Below are 18598 nucleotides of genomic sequence, written 5' to 3'. Positions count from 1 at the left end.
AATCTCAAACCTCAAATGCTAATTCTATGTTGTGGTACTGTGACAGAGGGCAAGACTGGATAGGTGAAGGTGTCCCTCTGGGGATGAATAATGAGTCGACTTTCATGTGAGGCATCTGAGGACGAGGATCATTTCAGGTCCCAATACACTACACATATCAGATTTAAACTTTCAAATTGAGTTTAGTTGGGTTCGTGATATGAGAGCTGGAATCATTTTGTGGTTCCCAGCACATTGCCATTGAGTGATTATAAAATAAGGGACAAGGAACAGCTCAACTTTTATTGGTGAGCGACCATAAGGGAGGCATGTCATCCACCAGGAATATTATTCTTAACTTCAGTCCATAGAAAAAAGTGAAGCTCCCAGTGGTGTTCCTGCTTGGTCAGTTGTGTAGTCAGACTGTCCTTCCAGTCACAATGCCTGTCATGGGCTGGTTCTTCATAAAAATACCCTTCAGCACAAAATACAGGAATCACATTTCATGTTCTACCTGCAGTACATAAATGCATATTTTAAAACCAATGGAAGAAGGGTGGTAATTTGTGAAGCAAGACAAAATGGTCATAATCAGCTGGAATAGGCTCTGGTTGGAGGTAAAATGGGGGCAGCAGCTATGTTCCTACCTTTGCCATGTCTCAGTTGCCCCAGTAAGGGGAGCTTCCATAGGTAGCCTTGGTGGCCTGGGACATGTTGGACTGGGTGCGTTGACTACCCTGTTTATAAAGGAATAATAAACACTATTAACAGCATACCATGAATTCCCTAGCATTTCAAAATACTGTGAAAACCTGAAACATAGGAATTTAGATTCTGCTGGTGAGTGTAGGTTCAAAGCAAAGGGTCGGAAGCCCACCTGGTTGTCCTGCGTCAGAGAATGGTGCAGCAGGTGGCCCTGGGGTTGCTGGTGCGCTGGGAGGATGTGGAGGAAGGGGGCTGGAGTATAACCTGGGCCTCCCCCTGGATTCAGGGGCCCAGAACTGCCCAGTGCCGATGGCAGACTGAACGGTGGCGTTGTCCCAGTGTGGAAACCCTGCCCATCAAAGGCCTGGTTCAAAAATGATGGTGTCGGGATCTACATAAGGAGACTATCAATGCTATGCCATGGCTGGATTGCCGTAGCTCTCACCTGGGTCTTATAAACTGAACCACTACTGTCGGCTGCACCAGAGCTGGATGTCACAGAGATGACTGCAACAGAGAAAAGGAAGAGGGTGCAGAAGCAGCATTTTCCTCATCTGAGGGAGCAGAATCTGCAGTTTTCTAACTTTCTGTCCTCTTCTGCGCAGACAGTGCAGTGAGGACAGAGACAGATTTCCCTCGTAGTTTTTACTGGGTCAGGAAGCTATAGCATGACAATGTGAACATGCCTTACCTTTTCCTGAACCTGCAGCAGAACATTTTGCCTGTGCCTGGGAGAGACCATTGTATCCTTTATTGTACTCCCCTGTGCCTGGGGGGCCCTGCGTCAGATTGTCATACCCTTGGGGGTAGGGGGTGGGGAGAAGCATTTCAACAAAAAAGTTCAATTTTAACATGACCCCCACCCACGATTAAAACATGGAAAATCAGACTGATTAGAAGCATGATAAAAATGATTAGAAATAAATGTTCACATTTTGCACATTTAACAGCACAATGCAATGTAAGCCATTCTGTATAAAAACACTGTTATCAGTGTAGCTGAAAGTAAACCTTAGCACTGACAGGGCCCATCACAGTATAACAATCGTGTCATCTGTCAGGAGGATTTCTCCAAACTTCAGCCCTTAAAAAAAAGTTAAGCTCTCAACAGTGTTTTTGCTAGGTCGATTGTGCAGTCAGTCTGTTCTTCCAGTCATGATACCTGTATTACCAACAAGAGTGGTGGTAGGGGGGTGCGCTCACCTGAGCCGTACGAATGCTGCTGCAAAGGCCCGGAGGCCCCCCCGAGCCCCACTCCCTGCTGCTTGGCCGAGGCAGGAGGCACAAACACGGTGGGGCCGTATTGGAAGGTGCCGGGGACCCCTGCCATACTGGGGTAGTAAGGTAGGCCCGGGTAGCTGTAACCAGGGGGTAGGGCTGGGTTGAGAAAGGTCTGCTGGGAGCTGTGGTGAGGCTGCTGATGGCTCTGGTTCTGCGGCTGGTTCTGGGGAGGAGGTGCTGGCTGTGGAGGGAGGGGTGTCAACATGGTGGAGGCCGGGGCTGGCGAGTCAGCCCTCCCAAACTTTGTTTCTTCACCTGTCACAGTGAGGAAGGAAAAGCATAATGTCAGTAAGTGAACCCGGGACAGGAAGTGAACACGAGACAGGAAGTGAACACGAGACAGGAAGTGAACACGAGAAAGGAAGTGCACAAGTCCCTTCACAAATAGAGAAAATCAAATAAGTGTTTTCAGGTGGTATTACCTGAACAAGAGCTATTGGGTAGATTTCCATCTCTGCTCGAAAGCGGCACAGTAGGGTTTGGAAAAGCCATCCCATAGTACTCCTGAAGAGATGGGCATGTTAGTTTCATTTCAATCACATATTACTTACCCATCCCTGTCCGTCACTAAGCCGGCAACAAAACTCAACAACTTAAACACACAAGCTCACCCTAAGCAAGTTACTGCAGCTAGCAGGTAAAGCATGGATTGCTTAAGTGGCCCACGAAGTGAGACTCAGAGAGCATCCTGCTGCTGGGTGGGTTTCCTTACCATGGAGAGTCGGGACTGTAGTACATGGAGGTCTTCATAGCCATAGATCTGCTTAGGGACATGAGGAACATACACTGAACATACACTGCGTGTCACAGAGTTATGTAAAGGCACTACACAGCACAGAGCTAAATGCTAGGGATGTCACAAGAACCAATACTTCGGTACCAAGTTGATGTGTTACCGTGATGGTATCCATTTCTCTGCAGTACTGACTATTTCTGCATGCAATTTCACTGGTACTGATACTGGCAGTTAAATTTCTGGTAGTGTGACATCCTTGCGTCGAGCTGAGTTAAAATCCAAACCATTATCGCATGTTGATCTCTTACCGGGTATGCAGGAAGAAGCCCCCCTGGGCCTACGATGTACTGACTGGTAAGCAGCGGTGACACCCCCTGTGTGAGGTTTGGGGGGGCTTTATCTGTGGGGGAAGTAGAAGATCCACTGATTACACCAGCAAAATATCTACTACAGTGTTTATTTAAAGGTGCAAATGAACAAACTTCATGCTGTTCCTTCATGTTTAAAGTGCAACAAAAGTACTGCAGATAGTTTCCCCTGCGCTTAGCAGCTGGTAGCTTCGATCTAGTCCCTGTCAAGATTTCTCCATCAACCGAGCACCAAGACTCAAATGAAGGGATGTATCCACAAGTATACACATCAACACAACCCGAAACTGTTCTGCATTTTCCCTTGAAACTGAGTTGATTTTGGCGTGCGACTCATTCTTGCAGTCGCTGTCTTACTTGATGATGGTGGCAGTGGTGCAGTGCGACACATTGAAGGCACGGCTGCCCTGTTTCCAATCAGACCGAGGCCGCCTGAGCCCACGGCCCAACCACTGACAGCCCCAGGGTCTGACCCTGATAGGAGGGGCAGGCAGTTTGGGGTGTCCACACTGGAGTTCTATGGGGGCAGGACAGGAGAGAGGAGCTATGACACAATTACAGGTTCAAAGAGCAACATCTCACACATTCACCACAGTAGCACATTTCAAACATGGACACCTATTGTGTGTTTCTACTGAAAGAATTTACTTTTTAAATAGTTTTATATTGCGCTTAACTACAACAAAATAATGACTGTGTTTCCCATCACTAAATTTCAATGACAAGGAAAAATGTGAATTTGCACTAGGAAGTACTGTGTCTCAGCACATATACTAAAGGACACTCAAAATAGACCTTAAATTTGCTCTGTCATTTACAGGCTCACAGGAGTGAGTATCTGATCCGTTTATCATCAAAATCCCGTTTCCAGCACTAGTCAGGTGCCAGATCTCAGAGTCTGTACCATATGTGTGTGTATATATATATTTATATACATATGGAACACTGATGTGAACTATTAAGTGCTTTCATGTAACAAAACAGACTCACTGTTACAGAGGAGGAGGCACAGCTGGAAGAACTTCCATTTAACATGGCACTAAAGGAGAAAGATGAGGAAAAGTTGCTGTGGTTCATAAACCCCCCCACCAATCCGCTCTGGCATGTCAAATATCATTCATGCTGCAAAGTTCAGCAACCACTACAGACAAATGAAAGAAGATATATTTCACTACTGAAAATTAACAGGTCAAATAAAATTTCTACTCACACACAGAAAAGGAAAGAAAAATCACAGAAAAATAAGTTCTTACTCAAAAGGCATTCAGTACTAACCAAAGCCCATCTGAGACAGATTCTGCATAGAACAGCGCAAGTATGCTGTGTCGCTGCCCACCTGCTGTGGTCAGCCAGTGCTTCAGGAATCCGGACGGGCAGCATGCTGCTGTCTGTGGGCACCAAGGGGGCAGCTGTACCACTGGAAGGAACCTGAGAGGGACAGTCTGCTTTGGGGGTGGTAGTGCTGGGTAGAGCTGGGAGGGAACACAGAGGATGCCAGTAAATCATAACGGTCAATCGACTACAAACAGTGCAGTGGTGATCTGAGAGAACATGCAGCATGAAGCTGGAGAAGCAGGATTTATTAAATCAGGGCCATTTGGAGCTCAGGTATCAAAAGGCAAGGTGGATACTGCAGGAACAACTAGTTATGATTATGATTATAATTCTCTGTGCCATAACAGTATATAACAGATGCACGGTAAACGTATTTGCTAAAATCTTTGTAATACTGTGTTCCAGTCCAACTTGGTGTTATTCTGCAATACCTGGCACTAGATTAAACAAAGCTTCAATTAATTCTATGGTGCAAATTAGGTATTATGGTCATCTAAGTCTTAATACTGCACTTAAGAGCTGAACAATATTGGAAAAAGTTGACATTGCGAAGTTTCGAGATATTTAGGAGTTGAAAATGAAGTCGATACCCAAATAGAACTTATTATCTACCAACTTACTGCCAAATAAGTTGATGGTGTGGCCATGAGTTGTGCCAAAAGACACAAAGCGGTGGCAACAAATCACTTGCATTTGCTCAATATCATGTCTATGGAATACAAAACATTTCCATAAAGAGGAGAAGAAATGTCTTTTCATGACCAGTCCTTCTTCACTGTGAAAAAAATCGGCCAAATAATTTTTGAGTTATCATGCAGACAAAATCAAGTGTCTGAGCTGGTCTTCTCTTTGCTATCACTAAGTGGCACTGCTTAATTTTGATGCGATTTATCTCGATTTGATCAAGTCCAGATCTTCATTCCTACAACATGTCTGCTATGGTTAAAAAAAATTTGTCAGATATTATTTGAGTTAATGTCGTAATGGGATAAAATATCTGAAACTACCCTTTTTTCCTCTCTCAAAATTTAACTACTTACAATTTGTTGCCTTACAGTGTACCTGCAAAGTTTTAACAAGACCTGTATAATACTTTTTGAGATACTGTGTTCATAAGACCAAGTTTCTTCTATAGCTGCCATTTCCTTTTTTTGCTACCACACAGCACTGCTTGCTTCCTTTTTGGGGCAATATGTTTGAAAATGAAAGCAAGTGCAGTTTTTCTTTTGAAGCAATAATAAGATCCATCAAATACATTTTCACATCATATTTACAAGATCTAATGTCATCTGCTTTCACCATTCCCTTTGCTGCCATTAAGTGATATTGCTTCAGTTTGTGGGAAATCTGTATCAAAATTTAAAAAGTTCCAGTTTGGGACCCATAAAATGCCTCTGCATGTATTGAAAAATAGCTTTTTGAGTTACCATCTTAACAGGAAATATCAAAACTGCCCTTTGCTTTGCTATTACTATGCGGTGCTGCTTCAGTTTTGGGGCAATTGATCTAAAAATTTAATCAGTTCTACTTCATCACTCATGCCTCTGCAAAGTCTGAAGATCCATCAAGCAGTTTTTGAGTTATTGTTTTAACAACTGAAGTATCTGCGTCAGTCACAAAACCATGTGTAATTCCGAGAATCCAGGAAATATAGCAAATACACAGGTTAACTTGGCAAGTTAAAAGCATCAGCCATACAGGCATTTTTCTAATGGTGTACTTACAGTCTGCTGCGGGTGACGTCTTGGCACCATGACATACATTCTATCAAAAAAAATAAAATTTCAAAAATTTTCCCCATCACATACTATTTCCCTATTTTCACCTTTAAAAAAGTAAAACAGACAAACAAACAAACAAAGCTCACCCCCTTATTTCAGTCATTCCACCCAGGACTCACCGAGACAACAGAGGGGTTGGGGTCCGGGCTGTGGGGGTAGGCCGGGCGGGAATCGGGGGGCAGGCTCCCCTCAAAACCAGGGGTGAAGGGGGGAGAGTACACAGGTCCAGAACTTCTCAGGGTGGGAGAGGGAAGATCACACAGAGACACAGGAGGCTGGTGATAACTGGAGTGAAAATCGAGATGGGGAGGGGGGAACCCTAAGTCGCAGTGAGAGCAGGCAGAACAACACACACAGCAAGAATCTGTATCTACCTAATACTAATGATATGCACCAATAAGCCAAAACAATGTAACCACAATCACGTGATGTGAATAATGTTGACTGTCTTGTAAAATGGTGCTCAGGGTCTGGGATATATTATACAGTAAGATAGCATTCGATACTCATAGTCAACATGTCGAACGCAGGAGAAATGAGCAGGGGTACAGATCAGATTAACTATGACAACAGCCAAATCATTACGGACAGATGAATGGGTGAGAGGATCTCCAGCACAGCAAGGCAAATGTGGGGCTCATGGGTAGCGGTGGTGAGTACCTTCTGAGAGTGGTCTGAGAAGGGAAAAACCATGAACTGCTGACAGGGTGTTGGATCAACAAGACTTGCCAAAGCGATATAAAAACATACCCTTGCAGAATATGAGTATTGAATGTTAAATTACCATCTAATACTCCAGATCTTCACACAACATTATTTGCATCACATGGAGATCGCCATAATCTTTTGGCTTATCGTTATATATAAAATGATTATTATCCCTTCCCCTTTCTGAAACTGAGTGCCTAGACAGATTCTTCAAGTATGAAGTACTTTACATTGAAGACAATAAACTACACCATGCCATCAGCCAAACCCCCAAATCACCAGCACACCTACCTGATGGGGGGTCTCAGGTGCAGGTTCTGAGCATGTGGTGCTGGTGCCGCTTCTGGGACGCTGCTGTTGGGACCATTTTCTGGCTGGATCTGCACCGGTAACGCTGGTTCTGAGGCAAAATCCAGAGCTCCAAACTGCACATTGAGCCCAGAGACATCAGCCAAACCGGGCATCTCAACTGCTGATACAGGAATCTGTTAGAGCGAGATAATCAACCTTCAGCATCCTGAAGGTCTGACTGGCATCACCAGGCATAACACAGCTGCCTGTAAATGAACTTCAGGCCTAAAGAATACTGGAAAGGTGATTACATTTTACAGGTCTTACAATATAAAGATTTAACAGCACATTGGCATGTAGGCAGGTTAGACCATAAACACTAATAGTGACAGACGTTAGGTACCTTTGATGCTGGAGGTATCTTGCGTTTCTGTATCTTTGCCTGCCTCTGTTGTGTAGAGCAGACCTGGGACTCGAGCACACAGGTGGTCAAGGGGTCAAACCTGCCACTAGAGGAAGATCCCTCCGAATCTCTGGGTTTAGAGGACTCCAGGGTGGAAGGGACGACGTGGATGGATGGACTAGCTAGCTGTGCCGAGGCACTGGGCTTTGTGCAAGAGCCGACATCCTGCTGCCCGTGTGTCAGCTGACTCAAGACCAGGGAAGGCTCTGGCTGGGTCCCAAAGTCCCCTGAAACAAGGCAAAGCAAGGTTGTCCATATAGCACCTTTCAAACATACAGGGAATTTAAAGTCTTTTAACTGTAGATTAAAAGATAAAATGTACATTGCATAAAAGATAAACATACAAAAAAAAATATATATATATATATATATATATATATATATATATATATATATATATATATATATATATATATATATATATATAAGGGAAAATAAAATTATAATATGATAAAAAATAAAAGCTTAATCAGAAAAAAAACTCAAAAGGCCTGAGCTCACCAGAAAACCATAAGTGCAGGAAAGTTGGAAAACTTGTTTGGGGAGAACTCAATAGCTGAGGGTTGTTAAAATCTTATCTAGTTCTGATTTAAAGGAAAACAAGGTTTTAGCTTGCACTACACTAACAGGAAGACTATTCCATACTCTAACTACACGCTGCATAAAGAAGTGCTGCATGACGTACTATTTGAAACAGCACATAAAATTCTTCAAGGCAAATATAGTCTTTACACGATTAAATGGAAAAATCTGTAAATCCTATTTCACATGTAAAATGTACAGCGTTGTGCGCACCTACCCCTAAGTGTCCTGGGGATTTGGGTGTCATCCACATAGCTACAGTTATTTATTTACAGTGAAGATCAAATTTAGAGATCAACCTACAATTTCCTAATTTTTAAAATCACTGCTTACACATATTTGAAGTCATCGTAACTGGAATAGAAGGGCAGTTTTTTAAGCGTATTTCATCATTTAAATATATTCTAAAGCACAATAGAAAAATACTTAAATGAAAAATTTGAAGTAGAACTCTGATCAAAATTGGAGAACACTGTCTGACACCTCCCAGTTATTAGTGTTAATCTGGCATCTGGTGCTAATTTCCTTAATTATCTGACAAGCCCTATTTATCTGGCTGCGCTCCCAATTACTCTGCAAGATGGTGAGCGAAACCCTGTGACAGCAGGTCGTCCAGATAAAGACCAAAGGCATAATAACCCTTTCGGCCATTGCAAGAGAAGTTAGTCGTTCCAAGTCTGTGATTTCTAGAATATTGTAGTTTTACAATGACACTAATTTGGAGGACTGACTCAAGTCTTCAGTAAATTTGTATGCATCCCTGTTGAGTTTTCATTTAAGCAGATAATTGTTTTGCAAGGCAGTCACAATCTTCCAAGCACAACCTGTGCCAGTTAAAGATTGCTCCAGAATGCCCTACACAGTTTTATAGTCTGCCGAAAAGTATGTTTTGGTCCACAGTGTTGATATCTGCAATTAGGTCCTTAAGTGTATCATAGGCACAAGAACAGATGCTGAGCCAATTAACATTTAGACAAATGTTTAAGACTGTTATAAAAGGATCCGTACTGTGACGGGGTTTAGATCCTAAATGAAACACATCAAAACAGCCATGACTTCAAATCTGTTGATTATGAACAACTTATCCTATAATCTTGCTTACAAAAGGAAGATTAAATAGGTAACATGCTGTCAAAATTAAAACAACTTATTCCCTGGAAAACCCCGTCACCCCTCACACCATCTAATCCCCAGTCCTCCAGTTTCTAGAATTATTGGATTGGTTATTAAAGAAAAAGCAAGTATTACACTTTGAACAAGATCATGCCAGAGTAGGCAACCATTAAAATAAATGAATCTGCATATATAAATAAAGGGAGCATTTATGTGAAACAGACTTATGAAAGGAAACATCATAGGTTATGTTCCAGCACTCACTACTGAACTGGGCAGCCACAGGTTGGAACGAAGAGCTGGAACTTGAGGCCCCACGTCCATGTGACGCTACAGAGTCTATGGCAGTGCTGCTGGTGGGCTGGCAAGGATTTGGCCCCACCTCCTTCATCTGCTCCAAAGTCTGCACTGCGGCTGAAGGACTCAGCTTTGGCACATCAACATCCCTTAAGCTCACACCCAAGACAGAGGACTGAGAAGACATGGAAATGTTTGAAGGTTAGAGGAGATACTAAACTGGCATCCCTAGTGTTTTAGTTTAGCACTTTAGAGTCTTACTTTTGTTTTTCTTTTGGCTTCTTCCTATTTACTAGGGGCTTTACAATTCATCTATTCTAATTGAAATGTCGATTGTTAAGGCCACGATACAATAGTAACGACTCAATTAAGAAATATCGATTCATATCATGAAACCATTTTGATACGCCAAAGCGCTGCCGAAAAAATCTGTGAAAAATTTGTCACATAAAGCAATCTAGAGACTTACCTTAGTAGAGACCAACACATCACAGTAGAATTAATAGATTTTCACATCTTTTTTCCTATGCATATCCAGAAATAGTTTATTGTTGTTAAAAATACAAACGTGCAGTTTTTGACATGTAATTTTGGTGCATATTAAACACTTCTTCTTGTCTTTTTGAATTCAAATAAATTAGACTAAAATCAGCTTATGTTTCACTGTATTGATATAGATCATGTATTACTCAGTCGAAGCATATCGCATTTCAGTAACATTTCAAATATCGGCAAATATAAAATCGCTGCCTTGAAAAATCGAAATCAAATTATATTGTGGCAAAGCTTACATCCATACTATAAACAAGTGTTTTATTTGAGAATAGAATAATTATTTATTAATAAATTGAGAGGCTCAGAGAGTAGCACTGTTGATTCACACCTCCACTGTGCTGGGGATGTGAATTCTGGGAATGTGGCCCTGCTGTGTGTGTGGATAATGACTATATTACATTGTAATAAAAACCTGCTATTTTGATCGTTTTTTCAGTTCTCACAAGAGGAATTTTTTTTATAGAAATCTAAAAATATCAAAGTCTTGTAATTTGGTTACTTATGGTTTAGGGCTGGTTACGGATTATCTGCATTTCCACTCAGCTACGCCTCTCACGAGGTGAGCGTGTGCATTTCCACTGAGCCCCGCTTTTCACCATGACAGCGTGTGCATTTCCACTAAACTACAACTCTCACCAGGGCAGCATGTGCATAACTGAGGGCAGGGCCTCCATTGGGGGGCGGCTGATGATGTGAGTTGGTAAACACCAGGCTATGGCCCAAGGCCTGGGGGGAGTGGGGCTCTGTGCTGTCCAGCTCCAGCTCTCCATTTGGCTTCTTAAGCAGAGAGGCCAGATCCAGACTAAAAGAGACACAGAGGTACAATGATGACCCTCTTCAGGAGAAAAATCAGGCCTACCCGTTAAAATACATATACAGCAGTTATACCAGAAAACCATTATCCACAATCCAAGAATACAGACTGAACATAATGAAAGTGCACAAAGCTCACACAGCTGTAGTCACCTCTGTGCAGCAGTGGCGTGGTGCTCAGTCACAGGTACAGAAGATGCAGTGAACACTTTGGTCTCAGACAGCTGACACAGGAGAAAGGAAGCCTTCTTATTGGATGCTGAGGTGCTGCTGTGACACAGTGACCTACATCACGTGTATCATGACAGTAAGAAGATGCCAGCCTCTCATGGCAGGCTCACACACTCACATCTTCATTCCAGTCCTCCACAGCCCAGTCATCCAACGGGTTTTGCCATGATCCTAAAAAGGGGCCGGAAGCTGACTCAGGAAGCAGATTCACACAGCCAGCCTCAGCTTTGCAAATGTGTTTCATTTAAAAATTCATATGCTATATAAAACTGGTGCAATTAAACCAGCTTGTCGATGCTTCCACTCTCGGCATCAGTACTTCAGCAGTGCCTTCGCCTTTAGGATATACAGCAAGCACTCACCTGTGCCTTGTGTCTCCACCTGCCTTTTGGCTGAGTCTGGGGTATAGTCGGCTGGGTTAAATGTCCTGTACAGATGCACGGGAACAGAAAGACTCATTATCTGCTGTGAAAAACAGACCAATCAAGACTTGATCTTTATTTTTAAGTTTGGAAATGCTACGCCTGGCACATGGAGCTTGCATGCTGATAGCTACCATTTCACAGGCAGGCAGTCAGCATATAACACCACATTTTCCCATTCATGCACAAAATGAAAAAAAAACAAGGCTGAAGCAAACCAGCATTTAAATGAAAGCATGACCTGACCCAACCCACCTCACCCCCCACACTCACCCCATTCTCTGTGCAGAAAAGCGGCTGCCCACACGGGCTGAACCCCGTCCGCGACCTCCCCAAGACAGGGGGAGAGGGAAAGAGAGAGAGACAGGAAGAGAGTTAGTTAATGTGTCAAATTGTTGCAATATGAAACACTGATGTTGCGGACAGGAACCGGGAGCCCAATGGACACAATTTGGACTTACAGTCCTCTACATTCATAGAGGTTGAAAGTTCGGAAGTTGAAAGTTCATAAGTAGAGGAGCGTCTGTATACTACATGTTCACTTTACAACAGCCTGCTCCTACAAACACAGAGTCATGAACATGGATAAATGAGGGGCATATTTTCAAATCACCAGTGCACCTAGATGCAAAATTTAGTTGCACTGTCTCCAAAAAGGGTTGCAAAATGTGACTAAATGGCAGCAGTCTGGAACCCTGTGGAGCCACAGTTTTGATTTCTTCTGCATTTTACACTCAGCCTTACCCTCCTGGCTGTGGTTGGCCCCCCTGCCTCTCCTGTTTGCCTCCCCACGACCCCGTGGGGCCTCCTTGTCCATCCTCTTCTCCCGGTTCTCCTTGTTCTCTGTAGAGGAGCTTTCCTTCCCAGGGACACGCCTCCGTCCCACAGTCTCCCATGAAGTCTGAACAGGAGAAAACCGGGGAAGAGGGAGGCGGACAGAGCAGAGAATCACAGCTTTTTCATTTGTAGTTTCCAAAATAAAAAATGACTCATGCATTGTCTATCCAACAGCGTGGTCATGAATGGCACTCAAGGACAAGGACCACACTGGTTATATAAAATGCATTTTGATTTGTCCCAGAAATCCCAGCTCATTTACTATCTTCTCAATAATTCTACATTCAACTAATAAAAGATGAATTTGAGAAATCATGCACCACACATCCTTAAGCATGAGAGTGAGCTCTCGTGCAGAAACTACACCCACACCTTGGTAAATCCTATCTAAAAGTCTTTATCTCATCCATTAAATTTCTCTCACTTGCTTACCACATCTGAGCTCCCTTCCAGAAGGAAGTTGATGGCTTTGATAATGTCTTCCTTGCAGTCATGTAGTGCTAACACACACTCGTCTTGGTTCTTTCCTGTGACCTCCATCAGCTGTGCAACAACACCAGCTATGAGCACAAATCTTTTACAACCTGCTCAAACAGGGTCAATCGGTCAAATGTACACTGAAACCATATAAAACATATTACTAGGAAAAGAATTACAACAGGTTCACTATGTAATGTTACCAGTTTCTCAAGAACTTCACACTAGAACCATAATTGCCTTATTAACCTGTTTGATTTTGTCCTCAAAATCTGCATCATTTGTGTCATAGATCATCTGGGCCAGCCTGATCTGTTCTGCTGTGGCCTGGAGGGACAGTGGGAATGGGTGAGGTCACTGATACAGATCCTGTCTAACACTATTGGACGAACACTTAAACCAGATAATGACACTCTACGGTATGTGCACATTCAGTGGCTGTTAACCACTAGAGTGATAACTGCTTACATGTTCAGATAGACCAGAAACCTATCAATCAAAGAACATTTTAGCAGACGGACACTAAGATCTGCCGAGATCAAGTCAAAGAACTGCCAGCTGAAAAGAAACCCTTGTTGGGTGCCAGACGTCACGTGTAAATTACCTCACCATTTACCTGAATCTGTCTCTGAGTCTGTGAAGCTTGTGTCACTGTGGGCAAAACTTTGTCCCGAGGGCCCCAAGATCGATCGCCTAATGAGGTCATCGCCGTACAGTATATACAAAATGGCGTATGTACAAAATAGAAAAATCTATGAGACAGGGGGAAAAGAATAAGGTCTGAAAGTCAGGGTTATTAATGTAGCATTGAGGCATCATGATTAATCAATGATTAAGGCAGTGATTCAATTGCATTGATCTGTAACATCAGAATAGGTGATTTTTGTGGGCAAAAATTAGTTTCATTAAACATACTCCGAACTTCTGAGTTGCACGCTCTTGTTATAACATGCTGCAGGTAGCAACGCTAGAATGTGAGTTTCTGAAATGTAGTATGGCGGGGAACTCTAATTAATATTCATGAAGGAAATGCTACTAAATCGTTACCCTACAACCTCTTCCTGGGAAACTTGCCATGGTTTGTAGGGCAGAACATTCCCTCTAAAACATAAGAAACTCTTACAGCACAATATTTTTCAGGAAATGTCCCTATTTCTTTGTGCAAAAAAGTTATTCTTTTCACTAGCTGTGGTAGCAATTAGAGATGCTATCACATTATCATGTCTGGTCCGCAAACTGATCTCTCTTTTCCACAGAATAAAAATATGATGTAACATCAATCTGCTAATTTGTTGTGGCATTCTCGGCAAATTTCACTGCTGGCAAATTTCCATATCAATGCTCCACTAGTCAGCCTACATGAAAGTGATAGTACTTCCTTTACATGTTTGTGTTTTCCTGTACAGGTCAGATGCTGGCATTTTTGACAAATGGCACTGGTTTGTTCTCCCTGTGTAGTAATAATAATAATAAAAATGCATGTTCTGAGAATCCGCTTTTTTTGTCTTTCATTATTAATGTGTAATTAAGTTCCCCTGGTTATATTTCTGAAGCTATTTCAGTGAAGTTAAAAAGGTTTGAATTTAGGCTATCAAAATAATTGAATAACTGACAAATTAAATCATGATAAAGATTTCCAGTGCCCTAAATAATCGAATCTCCTTGGGCCCAATGATTTACAACCCTATCAAAAACAGATTAGGTATCTACTTTGTAAATATATTTATTTGCTAAAAAAATTATTATACAACATTGAATGCAGAGAGTTTTACAAGCCTGCACAGTGCTTAGCTTCCATCAGTGAGAGAAAGAGCTTTGGGCAGAGGGTTTAAACTAGTATCATAGTCAACAACATGCTCATTTGTAACACTATAACATTACTTGTTGCTCGCCGGACTTAAATTTAGGTCCTGCAGGGGACTTTACTGGTGTCTCCTTACAGTTCAGTAACATTTCATGTCGCTCTCTAATACACCGCAAATACAGTAGACAGGGACTGTGTACATAAACAGACAATAATTCGAAACCAGGACAACCAAGCAACTGTTCAAGCCCTTTCACCAGATCTTCTTTTTTCTATTTGATTTCAACTCTCCAGTTCTATGGGCAGTATAACTAGGACCCTAATAACTTTACAATGTGTGGAAATTATATTGTGCACTTGGACAAGTGACTCATGTCAAAAGACAACAGAAGTACTGTAAATATTTATTTCATTTACCAAGTAAATAGGCTGCTGACCTTTGTTATTTGCAAGCCATTTTGGACAAAAGTACCAAGTATAAATGTAATACTTGTTATATGCTGGCTAATGACAAGACAAGCAAAAAATATAAAAACCTATATGTAAGCACATATAAAAACATTCCTCAGTTCCTCAAGGGTAGCTTCCTCTCTGGCGCTGATCAAAATCATACATGCAAGCCCCATTGTGCAGTAGAAAAGTTATAAAACTTTTACTATCATTATAATGAGTGAAACTTTAAGCAGCTGGTATTTTGCATAACTAGAGTTACCGAGGGTACTACAATTAGATAAGGTAATGCACAGCACTACAGCTGGGGGAAATGATGATATTATCAGTAATCCACAATTTCAGACAAGTAACTAATTTTTAGATGAAGTAACCTACACTATTAATGAGTTTTAATAGTTTGTCAGTTGTGGTGTGCAGACCCTCCCGAATTGTAAAATTAAATGATCCATGATAATGCAGAATTTGTCCCATATTTTCATAAAAAATCTACAGAGTAGGAGGGGAACATGGGAAGAGAAAAAAAAATAAATGTAAGATCTCACACAACTTTTGTTTTAAGCACTAGACTATGAAGTATAATGCATACCAATTAATCTTCATATTTCGCATTTTATATGTATTTAGTAATAACTGCACAGTACCAATTAAAAGTACAAAGGGTTAAATAGTATAGCTGAGGATAAGAATTTTGCTGAGCAGCAGAGGGTAGAGGCCCCGGAAGATCCATCGTTTCATATCCTTAGTGCCTGGCCCCCTTCCCTTTTCTCCCTCTTTAAGGTGGCCGTATACTTCAAACGTTGTCCAGACAAAATGAAATCGAACAGGCTGGCACGAACAATCTGCCACATACTTAAAAGGAAGCCACCACATTGCCCATTCTATGTCACACCACAACTCAAGAGGGAGCATGTTTTCGACACAACAGACCCACATAAATAGGGCAAATTTATGTATTGTGGCAAGTGCATGATTCATTTTAATAAAGGAAATGACACCTCTTTTAAAATGGAGGTTATGCTCTTTATTAACAACCAATATTGGTGTAATACTAGCAGCACCACAGCCAACAACTTACACGACACTCATGGTTACACGCTAACAAATCACATGCATTCCACAGATGTTACACAGCAAACCTTACAACATTTTTCTATTAGCATAAATACACAAATGAACATATTTATTTACATAATTTAAAGATATGCACAATGCAGTGCAAAGCATACCAGTAATATTGGACAGTGAGCAGCTCACAGCCATTTTACTTTCGCTGTGTATGGGCGCCATCCATTAATATCCGTTTTCTCTTTATATTGTTTGCTTTTAAATTTGCTCTTATGTAACATTTACATAATGTTATTTCACATCACCATATGCAGAGTAATGAATATGAATGGTGTGATGATAAGGCAATTCTTCACTTATTTGCTTTAGCATGACCGGAGTACTCTATGACCATGCCCAACAATGCACCAAGATGGCGGCACAAGGGGACTGCGCACTAAATTGCAACCATCCTTTAAATCAGACTTTAAGGGTACACTTTCTAACGGACAAACCACCATCATGCGTTCGTTCAGTAGTTAAAGTTTTTCCTTCAAATAGCAAGTTAAAAGAGAATAAAAGTGGTAATAATTTCTGACAGGCAGTGTCGGTACTCCTGTAGCCAGGACATAATTTTATATGTAAGCCGTATTTATTTATCCTGGGACCAAAAAATAAATATAAATCGATATTATGACAAAAGGGCAGCATATAAACGATAAATGAGACCACAACGTTAACAGGTCCACGAAACGAACGTTTTGCATTCCGATTAATCATTTGTAACGTCCCGGTCAATAACAACACTCAACTTGCCTGACATGTGACAAGACTATGTGAGGGCCCAATCAAAACCCACCTCTTTACTAAAGAACAGTAGGTCTATATTTTAAAATGCTGATTAATTAAAGAAGGTCTGTAATTTTAAAAATGAAAGCACTTGAACCTTTCGAATAAGCACACACTAAAGCCTTATTTTATACAGATTTTTATGGTCTGCATAACAGCATAATTACTTTAACAACATGCTTATCTGAAAAATATTACATTCAATTATCTTCATTTGAAGAACCCAGACAAGCGTTATTCCCCCGACTTCGCTGTTCTAACACCATAAGTATGTCCGACCCAGAGCAAAATAGCATGCTAATAAGACATCTTCGCGGTCCTCTTAAAACTCTTTCTCTAAATAAACATTAGCTAATGTTCATACTTGTGTTATGGATGTTATTGCAGACAAACATGAACGAAACAAAAAAAGCCAAAAATCACTCGACCGGGTCTCCAGTGTAAATGATAAGCTGATTACGTGGCCATCTACATAATAAGTCAAAAGACGATACTTCAGGGTAATATAATTTTTTGACCGAAACTGTCACACAACGCTCAGTGTACAGTGTTAACGTAAAGCTTGATAGCCAGGCAACTATAGTTAGCTAAAACGAGAATAAACCCGCAACTGCAACTGACGACACAATAAGACGACAGCTCTTTATCGATACCATAAAAGTACTAGCCAGTACGTGGCCACTTCACAGTTTCATATCTCGTATAACAACTACGAAACCTGAAATCACAGGATATATTGTATTTATTTGTGTTTCACAAAGGTTCGGATTTTTGTTTGTTTGTTTTTTTTACCTGCTAATCGCACCCCCTCAGCCAGCGGCACAGCGCGTCACGTGACTGCCCGCGAGCTGTAACCTCTCACTGTCGAGCGCGCCGGACGGCATTCAAGCCGGCGCTCCTCGCGAGTGTATGGCGTGCTTGCCTTGCAGTTATTAAAGTGTGCTGTGCCCTGCGAGCCAGTATGGAATTTGCAATGCTCCTCTTGGATTAATGTTTGACTTTGGTCATTTGACTGACCATCCTCTGCAGTTCCCTGGCATAGGCCATCCCTGGGAAGCTGAGCAGTGTAATCTCTCGGAAGAGTTTATAATTCTGGCTAACTTGTCAGATTTAACCCCGGGTTAAAAGGACTTTATCCACATTCACTCATGTTTAGCCCAGACTGCATGGAAGTAAACTGATGACAGAAGTCGTTGATGCAAAAAAAGCATGTTGAATCACACTGATCAAATAAAAATGCATTGCAATAATGCTCACTGTCAACTTGGAGTCTAGACAAAAATTCTATCGGTACTCAGGCACTCATCCTACTAGTTCTGGATGTAGAAGGTTGAATATCGGACTATATTTTAGACCACTGAAATTGTGGCAGTGCAAAAACAAGAGGAATTATGAAGATGTGATTATCACACGGTGTTTCAGTGGGGACTCCTTGGACGGCAGAGTGTGGCATGGCTCACACTCATGTGGTGTT

At 41.6% G+C, this 18598-nt stretch overlaps 1 protein-coding gene across 5 annotated transcripts; it reads right to left on the bottom strand.

Moving 5' to 3' along the window:
* Positions 1-268: 268 nt before the first annotated feature.
* On the bottom strand, positions 269-18074 carry ubap2a (ubiquitin associated protein 2a). Of its 5 annotated transcripts, none has more exons than XM_049019299.1 (27): positions 17917-18074; positions 13591-13726; positions 13224-13301; positions 12930-13040; positions 12405-12561; positions 11934-11988; positions 11601-11665; positions 11357-11409; positions 11161-11231; positions 10831-10996; positions 9607-9814; positions 7588-7874; positions 7185-7378; positions 6305-6470; positions 6129-6168; positions 4406-4541; positions 4060-4108; positions 3427-3586; positions 3010-3101; positions 2678-2728; positions 2388-2469; positions 1888-2220; positions 1376-1483; positions 1130-1191; positions 857-1048; positions 627-716; positions 269-493 (listed from the first exon to the last, which is right to left on the bottom strand). In XM_049019299.1, the coding sequence occupies exons 2-26, from the start codon at positions 13678-13680 to the stop codon at positions 639-641; spliced, it is 3084 nt and encodes a 1027-aa protein (XP_048875256.1). In that variant the 5' UTR covers positions 13681-13726; positions 17917-18074; the 3' UTR covers positions 269-493; positions 627-638. The 5 variants fall into 5 exon arrangements, with proteins under 5 accessions (XP_048875256.1, XP_048875255.1, XP_048875259.1 ...); XM_049019298.1 differs by having other exon boundaries at positions 269-454; XM_049019302.1 differs by having other exon boundaries at positions 269-454; positions 857-1033.
* Between the last annotated feature and the right edge of the window lie 524 nt (positions 18075-18598).

The sequence above is a fragment of the Brienomyrus brachyistius genome, chromosome 7 (assembly GCF_023856365.1).
Source record: "Brienomyrus brachyistius isolate T26 chromosome 7, BBRACH_0.4, whole genome shotgun sequence".
Lineage (NCBI taxonomy): Eukaryota > Metazoa > Chordata > Actinopteri > Osteoglossiformes > Mormyridae > Brienomyrus > Brienomyrus brachyistius.
This window is presented reverse-complemented; position numbering and strand designations above follow the sequence as displayed.